General features: G+C 29.1%; 1 protein-coding gene across 2 annotated transcripts in view; it reads left to right on the top strand.

The window, feature by feature from the left end:
* Window positions 1–14,606, top strand: part of LOC111616582 (E3 ubiquitin-protein ligase HECW2-like) — a 25,086-nt gene extending 10,480 nt beyond the window's left edge. Inside the window, exons 2-5 of one of the 2 annotated variants that reach the window (XM_023357978.1) lie at window positions 1,164–1,271; window positions 3,129–3,235; window positions 13,448–13,529; window positions 14,383–14,606. In XM_023357978.1, coding sequence (XP_023213746.1) covers window positions 1,164–1,271; window positions 3,129–3,235; window positions 13,448–13,529; window positions 14,383–14,585 — 500 coding nt within the window. In that variant the 3' untranslated portion in view covers window positions 14,586–14,606. The remainder of the gene's footprint in view (window positions 1–1,163; window positions 1,272–3,128; window positions 3,236–13,447; window positions 13,530–14,382) is intronic. The other variant, XM_023357979.1, reaches the window with a different exon arrangement.
* The last annotated feature ends 760 nt before the right edge of the window (window positions 14,607–15,366 follow it).

Raw genomic sequence — 15,366 nt, 5'->3', positions numbered from 1 at the left:
AGCAACGGGCGTAGTCGAACGGTACACACTCGGTAAGCAATCCTACAATTTTTTGTTTATAACGTAGTTTATACGGATTATTTTCAAAAAAATATACGTATTTTGGAAATGTTGAGTCGAATTAGTCTAGAATCGATTAATTTTATGAAAGAAAACCTTTCAAACAGCCGTAGTCCGTAAACTATGATTCCTACAAAATTGATTCATAAAGAACCGAACGTATCTACTGTCTTATAGGGGGATCTACTGTTCTTCATAAATACTAAATTAACTCATAAAGAATCAATATAAAATAAAAAAGAGTTCTCATAGTTCGTGATATGAAATATTTAACTTAAAAAATTAAGTACTTAACCTCATAAAGCACTTTTGCTCATATACAAATTAAGTGTTTTCAGTTGGAGTTGTTCTAAAAAAGAAACAAATTCAAAATTTGAATGGTCATTTCAGCTGGTTCAAATGTTCACGACAACTACAATATATCTGCAGAGGTCATGATTTTGTGTGTTCAAAATCTTAAGTGTGGAAATATGCACATATTTTGCACAAATATTGCACACTTTGAATGTTTTCATATACAATGCCTCTGCTAAAAATAAAATTTGCTGATTTTGTGGCAAAAATAAAAGTTTCACTTTATAATGAAACAAAACTTTTATTTTTGCCATAAAATCAACAAATTTTAGGAAATATCCAAAGCATGCAATATTTCCATGCTCAAGACTTTAAACATAGCGAGTTATATTATTATTTCTTCAGAGTAGCAACATGTCTTTCTATTTATTGTATTTACATCATAAACATTTGAATTAGCTGAACTGGTCATTCTGATCAGCTGAGTGAACTAATCATTCAAATTTTGAATTTGTTACCTTCTTAGAACATCTCCAACTGAAGAAGTTCAATCTGTATATGAGTGAAAGTGCTTTCAGTTAAGTATTTAAGTTTTCAAGTTAAATTTTTGGTATCATGGACTATGTGAATGCTCTTTTATTTTCGATTAAATACATCATAAAAATTTTTAATTATTATTTTTATCCTTTGTAAAATAATATGTTGTTAAAAAATAAGACTAATGCTGTTTTTTTTTTTTTATACAATAAGTAATTCTATGAAAATCAGAAATTATAAATAAATAAATAAATAAATAAATGTTTTTTCAGATGAAACTGATCCTTCTCACTTCTTAGAATATAAAAACAAACGATCATCAAATACACAGAAAGGTCAGGTGACATGGATAATAGAAACTGAAACTCTTTTTACAGAAGGTAAGCTTGATATGATTTTAAAACAAAATATACAGAAATCATATTTGTATATAAAATAAACTGAAATTTATTTGCTATCCAAAAATATATCTAAAGCTAGATTATTTTCAGGCTAGAATTGAACTAACTTTTAATTGAGCTAGGGAATTTAACCAACAGATCAAATTAATACATTAATCTAGTTATAGATATATGTTTGGCTATTATATTTTGTTATAAAAAATTTAAATTGTAATATATTGCAAATAAAAAATTGAGTAAATGTTTAACAACATATTTATCAAAATTTTCTAGTTTTTCTCATAATTTTGTGAAAAAAGGTATAATATTGAATTTAAGCAGTGTCATATATACTTTGTTTTATTCACACAGAATTTCCTACAAAACTTTTTTTCTAGCTTCTCATAGTATTTCAGATACAACTGATTATTGACTCTTCTAGATATGTAGATATTGCATAACATTAAAAGCATTAACATTTTATGGTATTATAACCATAAAAGAATATAAAATTCAATTTAGACTATCATGTTTTAAAAAACTTTGAAGTTTAGATTACACAGAATTTATATTTGTAATGCAAATTTAAAGTTTTGTAATTGTTGAGAACTTTGTTCAAAGTGTATGTGGAAGAAATCTGTCCTGTTTCTATTGACTCTTGTTTCTGACTTAAAGCACAATGATTTCAACAAGATGGTGCCAAACATCAACTAGTATTATCATTCTCCATTTTTCTCATAATTTTAAAAGTATCTTATTCAACTGATATTCAATGTTGTTTTTTTTTTAAAATGTTTTAAGTTTGGACTTCATGTTCAGTGAAAAACCTCACTTTCTGCATAAATGGCAGCTGTAGTGCATGCAAGCCATCTATCTCTCTCTCTCTCTCTCTCTCTTTTTTCTCTCTCTCTCTCATGTGTTTTCAGACCTTTTTTGACCTTACTTTTGGTGTGTTTGGTTATATATTAGCATTTTAACAATTTCCTTCTTCAAGTTTTCTTTGTTGATACCCTGTACATTTTGTATCCTTTAGTTTAAAATTTCCTGAATGGAAGTTTTTAAACCACATTTGATATATCTAAAGTTTAGGAGCATCTTTCCCACACACACATTACAAAGTTTTTTACTGTTTGTATATCATTGTAGCCTTTCTGAAATTCATAAAACATAATATGCCTGATATGCTTTTTATCTGAAGACAATTTAATTTGATTTTATTCTAATAAAATGTGAAGTAAAAAGCTTAAGTGGTGGATCTGGCAGCTATGTTTAAGATTCCAATGTCAACAGTGTATGACCAATAAATGCAATATTCATTTTATTGTACGGTATTTACATATTTTATTTATTACTTTTATGTTTTAATTTATTATTTAGGGTATTTAATTGTTATTTTTGCCTTAAGTTATGTGTATTTGCTGTTTAAGTTTATCAAGATGAGTCTGAAAGAAATAATTAATTTTTTATGCCAGATTCTTATCAAATAAAAGTTAAATTTTTATCTGATCAAGATGAGTCTTGTTTAGGGTCTGGAAGTGAATTAATTCATTTTCCATTATTTCTAATGAGGAAAATTGACTCAGACTTTGAATAATTCAAAGTTCAAATGGCCTCTGGAATGAATTAAATTCAAAGTATGAGGCATCACTGTGTTTCAGTTATAATTTTCTCAGTACATCAAATGCTAAAAAAAAATATCCAGTAAAAATTATATTATTTTTTTAAATTAAATACTTTCTCATTTAATGTAGTAGTATTAAATGTTATTATTATTGTCTTAATATTTAGTTTTAAATAACCTTTATTCTAATTTCTGCTATATTATTTTCAACTTTTATGTTTTTTACTATTATATAGATGTGACCAATGTATGTTTTCGATATTATCATGGCAGCACTGGAATATTAAGAGCAGTCAGTCCTGTTGTAACTGTGAAGAGATTGAATGATGCTGCTTCATCACAGGTATTTTAAAGATTTGAAATAACGTTTTTAAATTATTAAATGGCAAAAAAATTTTATGGATGTGCTAGAAGATTATACATAATACAAATATATACAGTAGAACCTCGATTATCCGGACTAATTGGGAATGAAGGTAGTCCGGATAAGGAAAAATCCAGATAATTGAAACAAATAATTTGTCTTTTAATGATAATACAACACGTCTTCTTTTCGATGACATATCGGTAATATTAAAAGTAAATACTGTATTTAAATCGTGATCAAATTTTCAAGAAACAAACGTTCGTATTAAATTTGGACTACTACTGACCAACGCTAACAGACTACCTATTGTTTAAAAGGCCCTCTGGTGGCGCAAGAAGACGGATTTTATAAAATAAAAAGCAGTTGAAACTGCATTTTTATGAATAAAAATTTGACAAACTATTTATCGTTTTATGACGAGTAAAATTTTTTCGTCGCGTTCGCGGCTTTTAAGTAATGCATAAACCTTCGAGGCGCGAGGCCCTTCGGACCGCGAGGCATAGGCGGTGGCCCACGTCGTCCATGCCTTACGCCGCCCTTGGTCATAGAAATGATGTAATTTGAATATAAATTATTTATAAATACGTATGTCAAGTTATATTTTTATTACTACGTAAAATATATTTAAGAGTTTACGACCACTGTGCTGGGTGAGACGTTGTTGAAACAAAAAAAGTTATGCATTCCATCACGTACATAAACAGTGTTGTAATTCGCCAAGTGCAAATCAGCAAATTCGTAAAATTTTTGTTTATTTTGAACAATCCGGATAATCGAAAATCCGGATAATGGAGGTTCTACTGTACATACAGTATATATATATATTCACACCAACACACACAGACACACACACACAACACATTGTATGTATGTATGCATGCATATATATGAGTATTTCATAAACATACTGATGAACTTCAGGAGGGAGTTACAGAGGACACCAAAACAATCACTTTTTGTTAATAAACCCAAGTCTGCAAATGAGCCATTTTGGCAATAGAGCAAATTACCTGAATTTACAGCACCTGCTCAAAATAGTGATCATGTACAGTACTTTAATACAGAGATTGCATCTTTGGTTCATGGATTCATGGACCCTATAGAATATTCCTGCAATAGCTTATACATGTGTTCAAGTAGCAAGACTCTTGCCAGAAGATCTTCCTCTTGAAGTATAAGAGGCTTGTATACCAGAGATTTTACAAAATCCAAAAGAAAGAAGTTAAAGGGATTAAGATTAGGAGATTGTGCAGACCAAGCTACAGAATCTCTTCTTCCAATCTACCTGTTTGAAAAATGATGATTCAGATACTAGAACATATTCAAACTGAAATGTGCGGCTGTCCCATCAGGTTAGAACCACATGTCCTTTCTAATATCCAAAAGGACATTTTCTAAAAATTTGGACAAAACATTTTGTAGGAACTAGAGATAAATATGAGCAGACAAATGAGGTGGCAGCAAGTACATTATCAAGTTCTCTCCCAAGTACAAGCCCAAATGTTTACAGAAAATTGGTGTCTCCTAAAGGTCCTAAACCTTTAGGAGACACCAATTCTCTAAACAGTTACATCTGAGATGATGAGCTGTTGGTGTCTCCTAAAGGTCCTAAACCTTTAGGAGACATCAACAGCTCATCATCTCAGATGTAGCTGTTTTGAGAATTGAAAAAACCCATCTTGAGTAAAGCATGCCTTATCTGAGAACACAGATCTCACAAGGTTAGCTTGGATAAAATTGTGACCCAAAAACCTTTGGCAGAAATTGATTCTAGGGTGGCAGTTTTCATAGCATGTACTCTTTGGACACTGTAAGGAAGAAGGAGCTGTTCATGCCATACTATTGACTTGGAAGTTCCCATGTGCTGTGCAATTGCACAAACACTTGTGGAATGTTCTTGGTCTACAAAGATCTCCTCCAACACAACTGTACGTGCTAATCTTGAATGACCAGCACCACCATAATTTATTAAGTTACCATTTTCTTGAAAGCATCAATGAATAGAAATAAATGAGGTTGACAACAATTTCTTTGTACAAGCTCCTCATCCATTACAATTTGCTTTACCATAAACAAGATGCTTTTCATCCAGTTCTTCAAAAGAAAAATTATTTTGAAGAATAAGTTTGAATATGAACAGTACATGAAAAACAAACAAAACTTGAATGCACTGATATTGCCAGTTTATAGAAAAAATTACTACTTGTTTGAAAATTTTCAATGACCTTCATTAGGATAAAGGTATTTTTATTAACTTTTTTTTTATCACAATATAACAATGAAAGTAAGAAGAAGAAAAAAAAAAGAGGCCCAGATTCTCACTGGCTGCTATAGCTTGGCTGCTAGTGTGCAATTACTTTAAATTACAACTTTAATTTACTCTAAATTATCAAATTTAATTGTCAAAACAGCTCATTTGCAGATTTGGATAACAAAAATGATTGTATATTAGTTTTTTTTTTGATAACTATTATTATTTCTTCAATTATTTATCAGCTGTTGTTAAAGATGGTACTTAAAAACCCAACAGGCAAATTGCTTCAAGTTATACATTTTTTAATTGTTTTGTCTTTTTAATGTCAAAATCAATAAGACTAGAATTTCTGTAAATTGTAATCTTATTTATTTACCCTTAACGTTGTCATTTGGTAACAAAGTGATAACAAGTGAATTCTATTATGTAAGGAAATTAAAAATTTTTTTGAGCTAGGATATATAACCAGGGTGGCCAAGCTCCTTGATAGTCCGAGCCATTTTTCAAAATTTGAAATTTTTCGCGAGCCACAATTAAATACGTATTAAAAGGTATGCAAAAAATTCCAGATTACAAATTATATTCATAGCAAGAGTGATACAAATTGTTTCCTCCGGAGCACAATGTCAACTGTCCGTTGCAATAACAGTTTACAAATTCAAAATCGGTCTGGAGTCGGTCGATAACGGACGATTACGCCACTGTTTATGTTCGTTCGCGCAGTTTTCGATGAGTCATATCATTCTTAACTTGGACGGAAATGAAATTTGTTACAACGTTGCACTTAGTCTTTCATATTTGTTGTTAGTAATTTAAAAGACATTTTGAAACACATACGGAACGATAATAATTTTTTAAAAATATAATAACACAAAAATGAAAAGGGAACTCGGGTACATCTATCAAGAGCCACAAATAATCCTTTAAAGAGCCGCAAGTGGCTCGCGAGCCGCAGGTTGGCCACCCCTGATATATAACAATCAATAATTGCTTTTATAACACATACTCAACATTGATCTGTTTTTTCTGGTAGTTTATCTCTAATAAAATACTGTAATAACAATAATTATTATTATTTATTGTTATTGTTTAAAATATTACTTTAGGAAAGTTATTAAATTTATTTATTTTCAAAATTTACTCATTAGAATCAAAATTTTACATAACTTTTACAACTGTTATAAAATATACTTGTATACAGTGTTGCTTAAAAGTAGAAAGATAAAAATCTTACAGCTATTTGCACCAACACATTTAATTCATATATTTACTAACCCTTGAGTTTTATATTCATTGAACCAACAAAGTTTATCTAAACCAGCAGATAATATGGAGGGATAAGTTTATTGTAAAAGTTGGAAGGGTAAATTTGTTAACATTCAGGTTAAACATAGCACACATAAACATCCCAAAGCCCAATGTATTAATATTAAACCAAACAATTACCATAATTAATTGTAATTCTAAATTATTTAATAAATATTAAATTATTATAATTATTAATTTAGATAAGAGATGGCACCTAATGGCTACCTCAAATGCTAAATTACTTAATTTCTAATTATTAATATTAGCAAAAATTAGTCTAATTAATTATGGTGATCATTTAGTTTAAGTGTAGCAGTTGTAGAATGTGAAAGAGACTGTATAGAAGAAATAGATTTACTCAAAGACATTGAAAANCTAATGGCTACCTCAAATGCTAAATTACTTAATTTCTAATTATTAATATTAGCAAAAATTAGTCTAATTAATTATGGTGATCATTTAGTTTAAGTGTAGCAGTTGTAGAATGTGAAAGAGACTGTATAGAAGAAATAGATTTACTCAAAGACATTGAAAAGATTATTTATCCTGGACATAATGTCTGATTTGGTCAATTAAAAATAAAAATCAGTTTGATCACATGTAATGAGTCAGTCAGTCTTCCTAAAATTTCCTATTACATCATTATATTTATCTAATAATTGTAAAATATTGCTTTGTAAAATTTGGCACTCTTTTCTTAAAGCTATCTATGAATAAGAATAGTCCTGTTGACTTGTTTTCTGAAACTGTGTTTTACTATTTATTGTGTTGAACACAAGATTGTGTTATTAAGTAAACACTTGGCTTTTTTCTATATTTATTCAGTTTTACTGAATAAAGATGGAAAAAAGCCAAGTGTTTAATTAATAACACAATCTTTTATTCAACACTCAAGGAATAGTCCTGTTAAATTTTGTGTACAATAATAATGCAGACAATATTTATCAGGAAGAGCCAGTCATTTTTTTTAATACAATAATTCATGTGTCTGTTACATGATTATATCATTAAGTTTAAGTAGTTTGATTCTCTCTGCTAAAACAATGGTGCAATGAAACTTGTTAATCTACAATTGAACTTAATTCAAAATCTAACAGATTGGCAGATTTTCAGGGATTCTACCAGTTCAAGTAAGTCAGGAAGGGCCAGGTAAATGTCAGGTGTTTTAAAAATTGTTTATTAAAATTATGTGAAAGTCAGGTTATTTTAAGGTATTAAAAATTTGTCAAGTATTTTTCATAGGCATTGTGAATAATTGCAATATGAGCATATTTTCATGATGACATGTGCATGATTACTAATATAATAGCCGTTGTCTATGTGTATTTGTACGTGTGAATTCTTTATAACTCCTGCAATCTTTGTCCAATCCAGATGAAATTTTGGTTATATTCATTTTATGTTCTGATGGAAAGTATAGGCTACTTATTTGCAGAATTATTAGCTATAGAATAAATGTTTTATTGATTTGGATCAGTGATGGCACTATTGTTGCAATAATGTCAGTCAGTGACCACGTGACATTCATGCTCAACAAGGGAATTTCCCTTAAGTTGCATTTTTACATATTTTGACAAATGGTATATTTTAAACTTCATTAAATTTAAACTTTAAAAATAATAGCCATTTCGAGTCACTTCTTTAAAAAAATATTTTCATAGTGACCAAGTGACATTTTATTATCCAATTGGAAGTGACTGATGAGCTCATTATTTAGAAACTGTTATCGCTCATCTAATTGACGTACTGGTATATACAATTCATTTTTGTTTTACCAATGTGGAATTAAAAAAAACTCACTATTTTGTCAAAAAAAAAAAAAAAAGCCTAGGGGAAAGGGTAATAGTTAAATTGGTCAATTCTATGTTGCTTTATCCCATTCAAGGAACCGAAACAATATTAAGTTGCCTGTTACTAAAGGAAGACAGCAAGGAAATGTTTTAGAAGACAATAGTGTTTAGTCAGAATGTATAAAAAATTTTATAAAGATTTTAATATTTCTTACAATATAAAGAGACCATCATCTGTTTGTATGTGCATAAGTGAATTCTGTATTACTCCTATTATTTTTGTCTACTCCAGGTGAAATTTTGTTTTGTTGCTCTTTATGTTTCAGGCCCACCAGTGGTCAAACAGTTTCATTCTCTAAACACTGATAGTTTGGCTGTGGGCCACACCTCTCTGGGACGGGCTGGCCATGTGGAGTTTTCCAGGGTTTTTCCAAATCTTTAGTGCCTAAATAGGGGCCAGTTACCCTTAAAGACATCTCAGAAGTCATCCCCATTAGGCGGATTGCTCAAATGTTGCATTACTGTATATAACAATTCAAACAAACAAACAATTCTATGTTACAGCAGATAGTATAAACTACTTAATCTGTATAAATATTAGCAAATTTTCTTGAAATATCTACTCTTCTCAATTCTTCAATCTCTACTTTTTCATAAAAAGTATTCTATCATGCTTGATGGGGGAATTTCTAGTATGATATATGAAGCTTGGTGGCAGTTCAATAAACAGTCAGTGAATTGGGCAGACTATATCTGTCATTTCTGAAAAGAAATCTTGTTTAAAGAATAATATAGTGGTGTAGTAGTTTTGCTTTTGAGTTTAGTTTAACCTTCATAGAATGGGAGCTGAGAAAGCAGTTTGTGTCATATCCAGTGTTGTCAGTAGTGCCAGAGAAAAGTGTCTCATTGATACCAAAATTATCAGATTACTAATTTAGAGAATTATCAGATTTACTAATTATAGAAAACTTCCTTGGTTTATAAATATAAAAAAGTCATTCTAAATTAAGCATACTAACATATTACATATTTATTATTCATTTATGTTTTTAAAATTTAATACCATCAACTTCATGAGTATTAGCAAATTAAATTAAACTTCATTTTTTCTTTATATATAGTTACATAAATGGATATATCAAAAATTAAATTTTTCAATATTTATTATTGACATGAAGTTGTACAATTAAATTATATGGCAGTTTTGAAATGGTTGGTTAACCTCTATTTTTCAACAGTCTCCACTCTTTCAGAGGCATTCTTCTTCTGTAAAAGTAGAGACTATGTTGAATAAGAAGACTTCTAATATCTTAGTGTACTATCAGTTGCCCCATGCCGGTGCAGAATAAACCCAGTTCTTATGACTAGTATAAACATTTTTAGATTTCAACTTAAATCTCATTACCTGAGAATTTATTTTGGAGATACTTCTTTAGTTGTTGGAAGAGATGAAAGTCTGAAAGGGTCTTTAGCCCTTTCAGACTTTCATCTTTTCCAACAACTAAAGGCTGTAGGGAGGATGGGCTAAAACCCTTCACTTTAACTTCTGCAGAATTGCAGCTATATTTTTGGCAATGTTCAGACAATTATTGTGGAGAAGCATAATATGAGACAAGATATAACCTCTTGTGACAAATGACCTTCTTCAAACAAGTCCTTTCTGGTAAAAATTGGCATTTAATGTTATTCTTTTTGGTGAGAACACCATATTCAGACGAAGATCCCAATAGATAGTCACCAAAGTTTTTCAGTATTTACTGACATCTTTAATTTCTTGTTGACAAGGTATACTGGATGCTTCAATGTCGTGGATTTCTTCTTGGTTTCAGGTTGGAAATTAAGGAACCCAGTTTTTATCTCTGATGACAATAGAACTTAAAAATTCTTTCATCTCTTCTACTTAACAGCTCAAGTGTTCTCAGGTAATGAGATTTAAGCTGAAATCTAAAAATGTTTATACTAGTCGTAAGAACTGGGTGTATTCGGTACTAACATGGGGCAACTGGTAGTATGTGAAGATATTAGAAGTCTCCTAATTCAACGTAGTCTCCACTCCTACAGAAGAAGAGTGCCTCTGAAAGAGTGGAGACTATTGAAAAATTTTTGATCTGCAGAAATTTTCCTGAAGGATCTTGTCTGGCTCTGGCTGGAGTCTTTGTGGAAACCAAATACTCATAGACAATGCTCCAAATGACACAAATAAACATTGAAAAAATGGAAAAATTCCCATCTTATGGAACAGGGATTTTCTATCAACTCAGAATGTCTAATAGAAAATATGAAAGAAGAGTTGTTACTAGCAATCAGACAAGTATATGACACTGTGAAAGTCAAAGATGGGATTGCCTCATATTCCATTTCAAAGTCCTTAATTTTATCAGTGTGAAATGAAAAATGCAAAATGCTGGAAGGAAGCTCTGAAAAGAATAATTTTAATACATTTAAAGAGATTTTTTTTAGTGTTTTTTGAGATTTGATCACTACAATGCATTTATACACACACACATGATTAAATTTATATTTGATTATATTTTGGAATTGCGATGGTAGGATGGATCACCTTCTAAAACATCATTAAAATGCATTGTAATCAGACTTATGTATATGTGCAGTTTCATCCTTCTGTCTTAATTAGAAGTAGATAAATATCACTTTTGGATAGCTGTTCATAGACAAAGACATAAACAAAAGTGATACATAGAACATAAACAAAAGTAGAACATAAACAAAAGTGATAAATATCACTTTTGTTTATGTTCTATGTATGTCTTGTCTCTTTAATCTGACATTAAGTTCGGTAGACTATCATTACAGCTTTCAGGTTAGACACTTCTTTTATTGTTTTGACATATGCATAAGTCCAAAATGCATATGTTGAAACAAGAAAAGAAGTGTCTAACCTGAAAGCTGTAATGATAGTCTACCGAACTTGATGTTGGATTAAAGAGACAAGACATACATAGAGAAGTAGATAATATTGAGTTGCAAGATTTGAAGACATGATAAAAAGAAGAATAAATAAAAGCATTTAAAAATAATCAAACAGGAAACAGAGAAAAGCAGAAGGAAAGATAGATGTATTATAAGAAAAAAGACAGACCACTTATTTCAGAATAAACAAAAGAATTTCTATGATAAGATTGCTCTTAGTAAACATGGTATTAAGACTGTATAGAATATACTGGATTTGTCATGACTTTTGTAGTATATTTTCCTCTTTCAAGTAGTAGTAAAGAAGTTTTAAGATACAGTAGACTCAATAATCATGGAAATGTGTTAAGATGCTTGGTGTGATAACTTATTTGGAAATAAATGAATTCTGTTTATGAATTCCATGATGTTGGTAGTTTTGTATTTTTTTACTTTTCCATCAAGTTGTAAAAGTGGAATTTAGACATTTTGAAAAAACTTTATTGACAATTAACTCAACCACAATTACAGTTTAGTCTTGTAAGTAATCATCATTAACTAGAGATACATAAAATACCTTACATACTGTACTTTTCCAGCAACTTAAACTTTAATATAGCTAATGTTTTTAGCTTGATTAATAAGCCTTCATTGTGTTTTTGAACAGAGATTCTGTTTTAGAACAATATTTAAAATTATTTTAAGGTAATTCTAAATATCATTCCAAAACTTATTAACCAAGCCAAAAACATTACTTATATTAAATTTTAAGTTACTGGAAAAGTATGTAAGGTATTTTGTGTGTGTCTAGTTACTGTGTAGTTCCAGCTTATACCAGTATCTAATCACCATTAAACTTTGTGACAAACTTTCAATCCTGTGAACACAGAAAATGACTGGGTTTTTCTTTGAAGAAAGCCTCAAGTATTTTTCTCATATGAGTATTTCATTGAACTGTATATTGTCAATATAGTTCTGCAGGGTGTGAAATAGATGTGAAACCATGAATTATTATTTTTTAGTTGCAGGAGAATGTCATCAATAGTGGAATTGCTGCTTGGATAGGGTTTATCTTGAAGTGAAAAAAATCTTCATCCCTGAATTTCTTGAACTAGTTGTAGAATGTCTGTCTGTTTACTGTGTCCTTGCCACCTGCCTTGCAGATGAATCATGAGCCTTTGTTGCATTATGGCTACTTTAGAAGTGATACAGCAACAGCAAGTGAATGCATTCTTTTAAAAGTTTCTTATTGTCAGACATTGCTGATGCATTTATTTTCAATGAAATATGTGATGAAATACTCCCTAGTTACTCTATTTACATACTGACATTGAACATTCTAAGATGTTTTGTTTTCCAGTCATTTCTAGAAAAAATTGAAATGTCTAAATTTCATTTTTACAACTTGATATATGTACATTGGACAATGGTCAGTTGAAAAATGAAAAAAGTATGCAGAAGTCAGGTATATTCAAAAATAGTAGGCACTCTAATTTTTCTGTTTTGGTGCAATTGGCCATTAATAATAATATTTTTTTGTAAAAGTTTTTTTTTACTATAAATCTTTTTATATACAAATAGAAACATCCAAACCTGTTATATATTAAAGCCAAATGATTGCTGAATTATATTGGACTATAATACTACTATTATTATTAATTAAATGCTAAGTAATTTGGCACTAGAAGTAGGCATTAGGTGAAATCTCATAAATTAATTCATTATTAAAATATTAATTATAATTATTAAATTTAGCAAATAATGGACCTAATGCCTAATTAATCTAGAGCCAAATTACTTAGAATTTAATTAATAATAGTAGTAATAATATAGCCAAATATAATTCAGCAATTATTTGGCTTTAAATTTTTCGATATTTAAATTAATGTTGATCTTCATTAAGATTCTTAAACTCCACTTTTTCAGAATGGTCTTACTAATGAGGAAGTTCTGTTGGGTTATTCTTCACAGCAGTATCCAGTAGAAATGGTTAGATTTACACTTTCAAGTGAGTCAATAAAGTTTTTTTTAATAATTTAATTATTTCAAATTTGTTGAACTCTTGATAAAAATATTTTGTTCTATAAAGTATATTAACTGAAAAGAGAATCTATAAATCTGTAATTTAGCATATAATTATTTTTATAATTGTATGGACAAAACATTTTGTAGGAACTAGAGATAAATATGAGCAGACAAATGAGGTGGCAGCAAGTACATTATCAAGTTCTCTCCCAAGTACAAGCCCAAATGTTTACAGAAAATTGGTNTTCTTCACAGCAGTATCCAGTAGAAATGGTTAGATTTACACTTTCAAGTGAGTCAATAAAGTTTTTTTTAATAATTTAATTATTTCAAATTTGTTGAACTCTTGATAAAAATATTTTGTTCTATAAAGTATATTAACTGAAAAGAGAATCTATAAATCTGTAATTTAGCATATAATTATTTTTATAATTGTATGAAGATAGTGCTGATTCATTTATTCCATTGCATATCCATTTTTATTAAACTTTATATTATAAAAGAAATAGGACAAATTGTATCATATAAGTAAATCAATGAAATAAATAAATGTTCCTCAAATCTGTTTTGATTTGTATGAGAAAAGAAAATTATTATTTTTTAATATATATGCAAATTTATTAGTGTGTGTAAATAATCCTATTTATAACAAACAATTACATTAAATTTACAATCTGAAGATAAAATGATTAATCCCCAAAATGTTTAGGCAAATTAAACAATTAAAAAAAGGCTTCTCTTTGAAAACTAGACTGAATGTTATTTTATTTAAAATTTATAATTATTAAATTGTTTCTTGAATTTGTTATAAAACATATATTTTTTTATTTTTTAAGATCTTCATGCTAGAAATCTTAAGAAAGGAATGTTCTTTAGTCCTGATCCCTATGTTAAAATATCAGTTCAGCCAGGTAAAGGGGAAGGTGTTTTATTACTTCCTCATCATGGACAAGTTTGTCGAACAGGTATTGCAGAATCAACTACTCATCCTTCTTGGCCTGGACAAGTAAGATACTTTTGTTATTATGTCAATTTTTAGTAAATATTAAAAATAGATCTCTAGTTTAACAGTTTAAATTGTAGCACCTTATCTAGCAACAAGATGTATCTCAAAGTGAAATTAGGAAACTTAGAAGGAAATAGAATATATTACAATAAATAGAACAAAACATGGCTTATGAACATGTGTAATTTTTTAAAAATTTATTTAACTAAAAGTTATACAAGATTTGTGATATCATTTTCAATTTTCCAAATAAGCATGAAACATTTCATTTATAATCTTCAATATAATTAAAGAATAAACATCTTAATAAAAATGACTTAATAATGAAAAAATGAAATAATGCAAAATTATATAAATAAAAATTATAAAAAATAATAAAATAATAATTGAAACCAAAACTAGTCTTTACTCCAAAACTGAAACCAAAATAAAAAATAAAATTAATTAAAATTCAAATCAATTGAAAATTAAAACAATTTGTGTGCCGAAATGGAACATTTTGCTTTTGATGTATATAGATACAAAATACAGATTGTTGGTTAAACAGGCTCAATGCTGGCTGGATGGCAACCTGATGCCACCCTATGTCCCCTAAAATCGTGACAGTTAGTACTGATCGAATGCAATCTCTCGTAGCTCTGACTACACGAAAGAAAAGTCTGCACGACAGACATTACCGCATGTATGTGGTGTTGCATACTCTGCTTTATCAACATGAAAGTTTACAATAAACTAATACTTAATTGTTAATATTGTAATTTTAAAAATTTTCATTTTTAATCTTTGACTGAAACAAATAATTAATTTTTTATTT

This window comes from Centruroides sculpturatus, unplaced genomic scaffold (genome assembly GCF_000671375.1).
Source record: "Centruroides sculpturatus isolate CEXI.00-Female unplaced genomic scaffold, Cexi_2.0 scaffold2101, whole genome shotgun sequence".
Classification (NCBI taxonomy): domain Eukaryota; kingdom Metazoa; phylum Arthropoda; class Arachnida; order Scorpiones; family Buthidae; genus Centruroides; species Centruroides sculpturatus.
The sequence above is the reverse complement of the archived record's forward strand: the minus strand, read 5'-3'. Positions and strand labels throughout refer to the sequence as shown.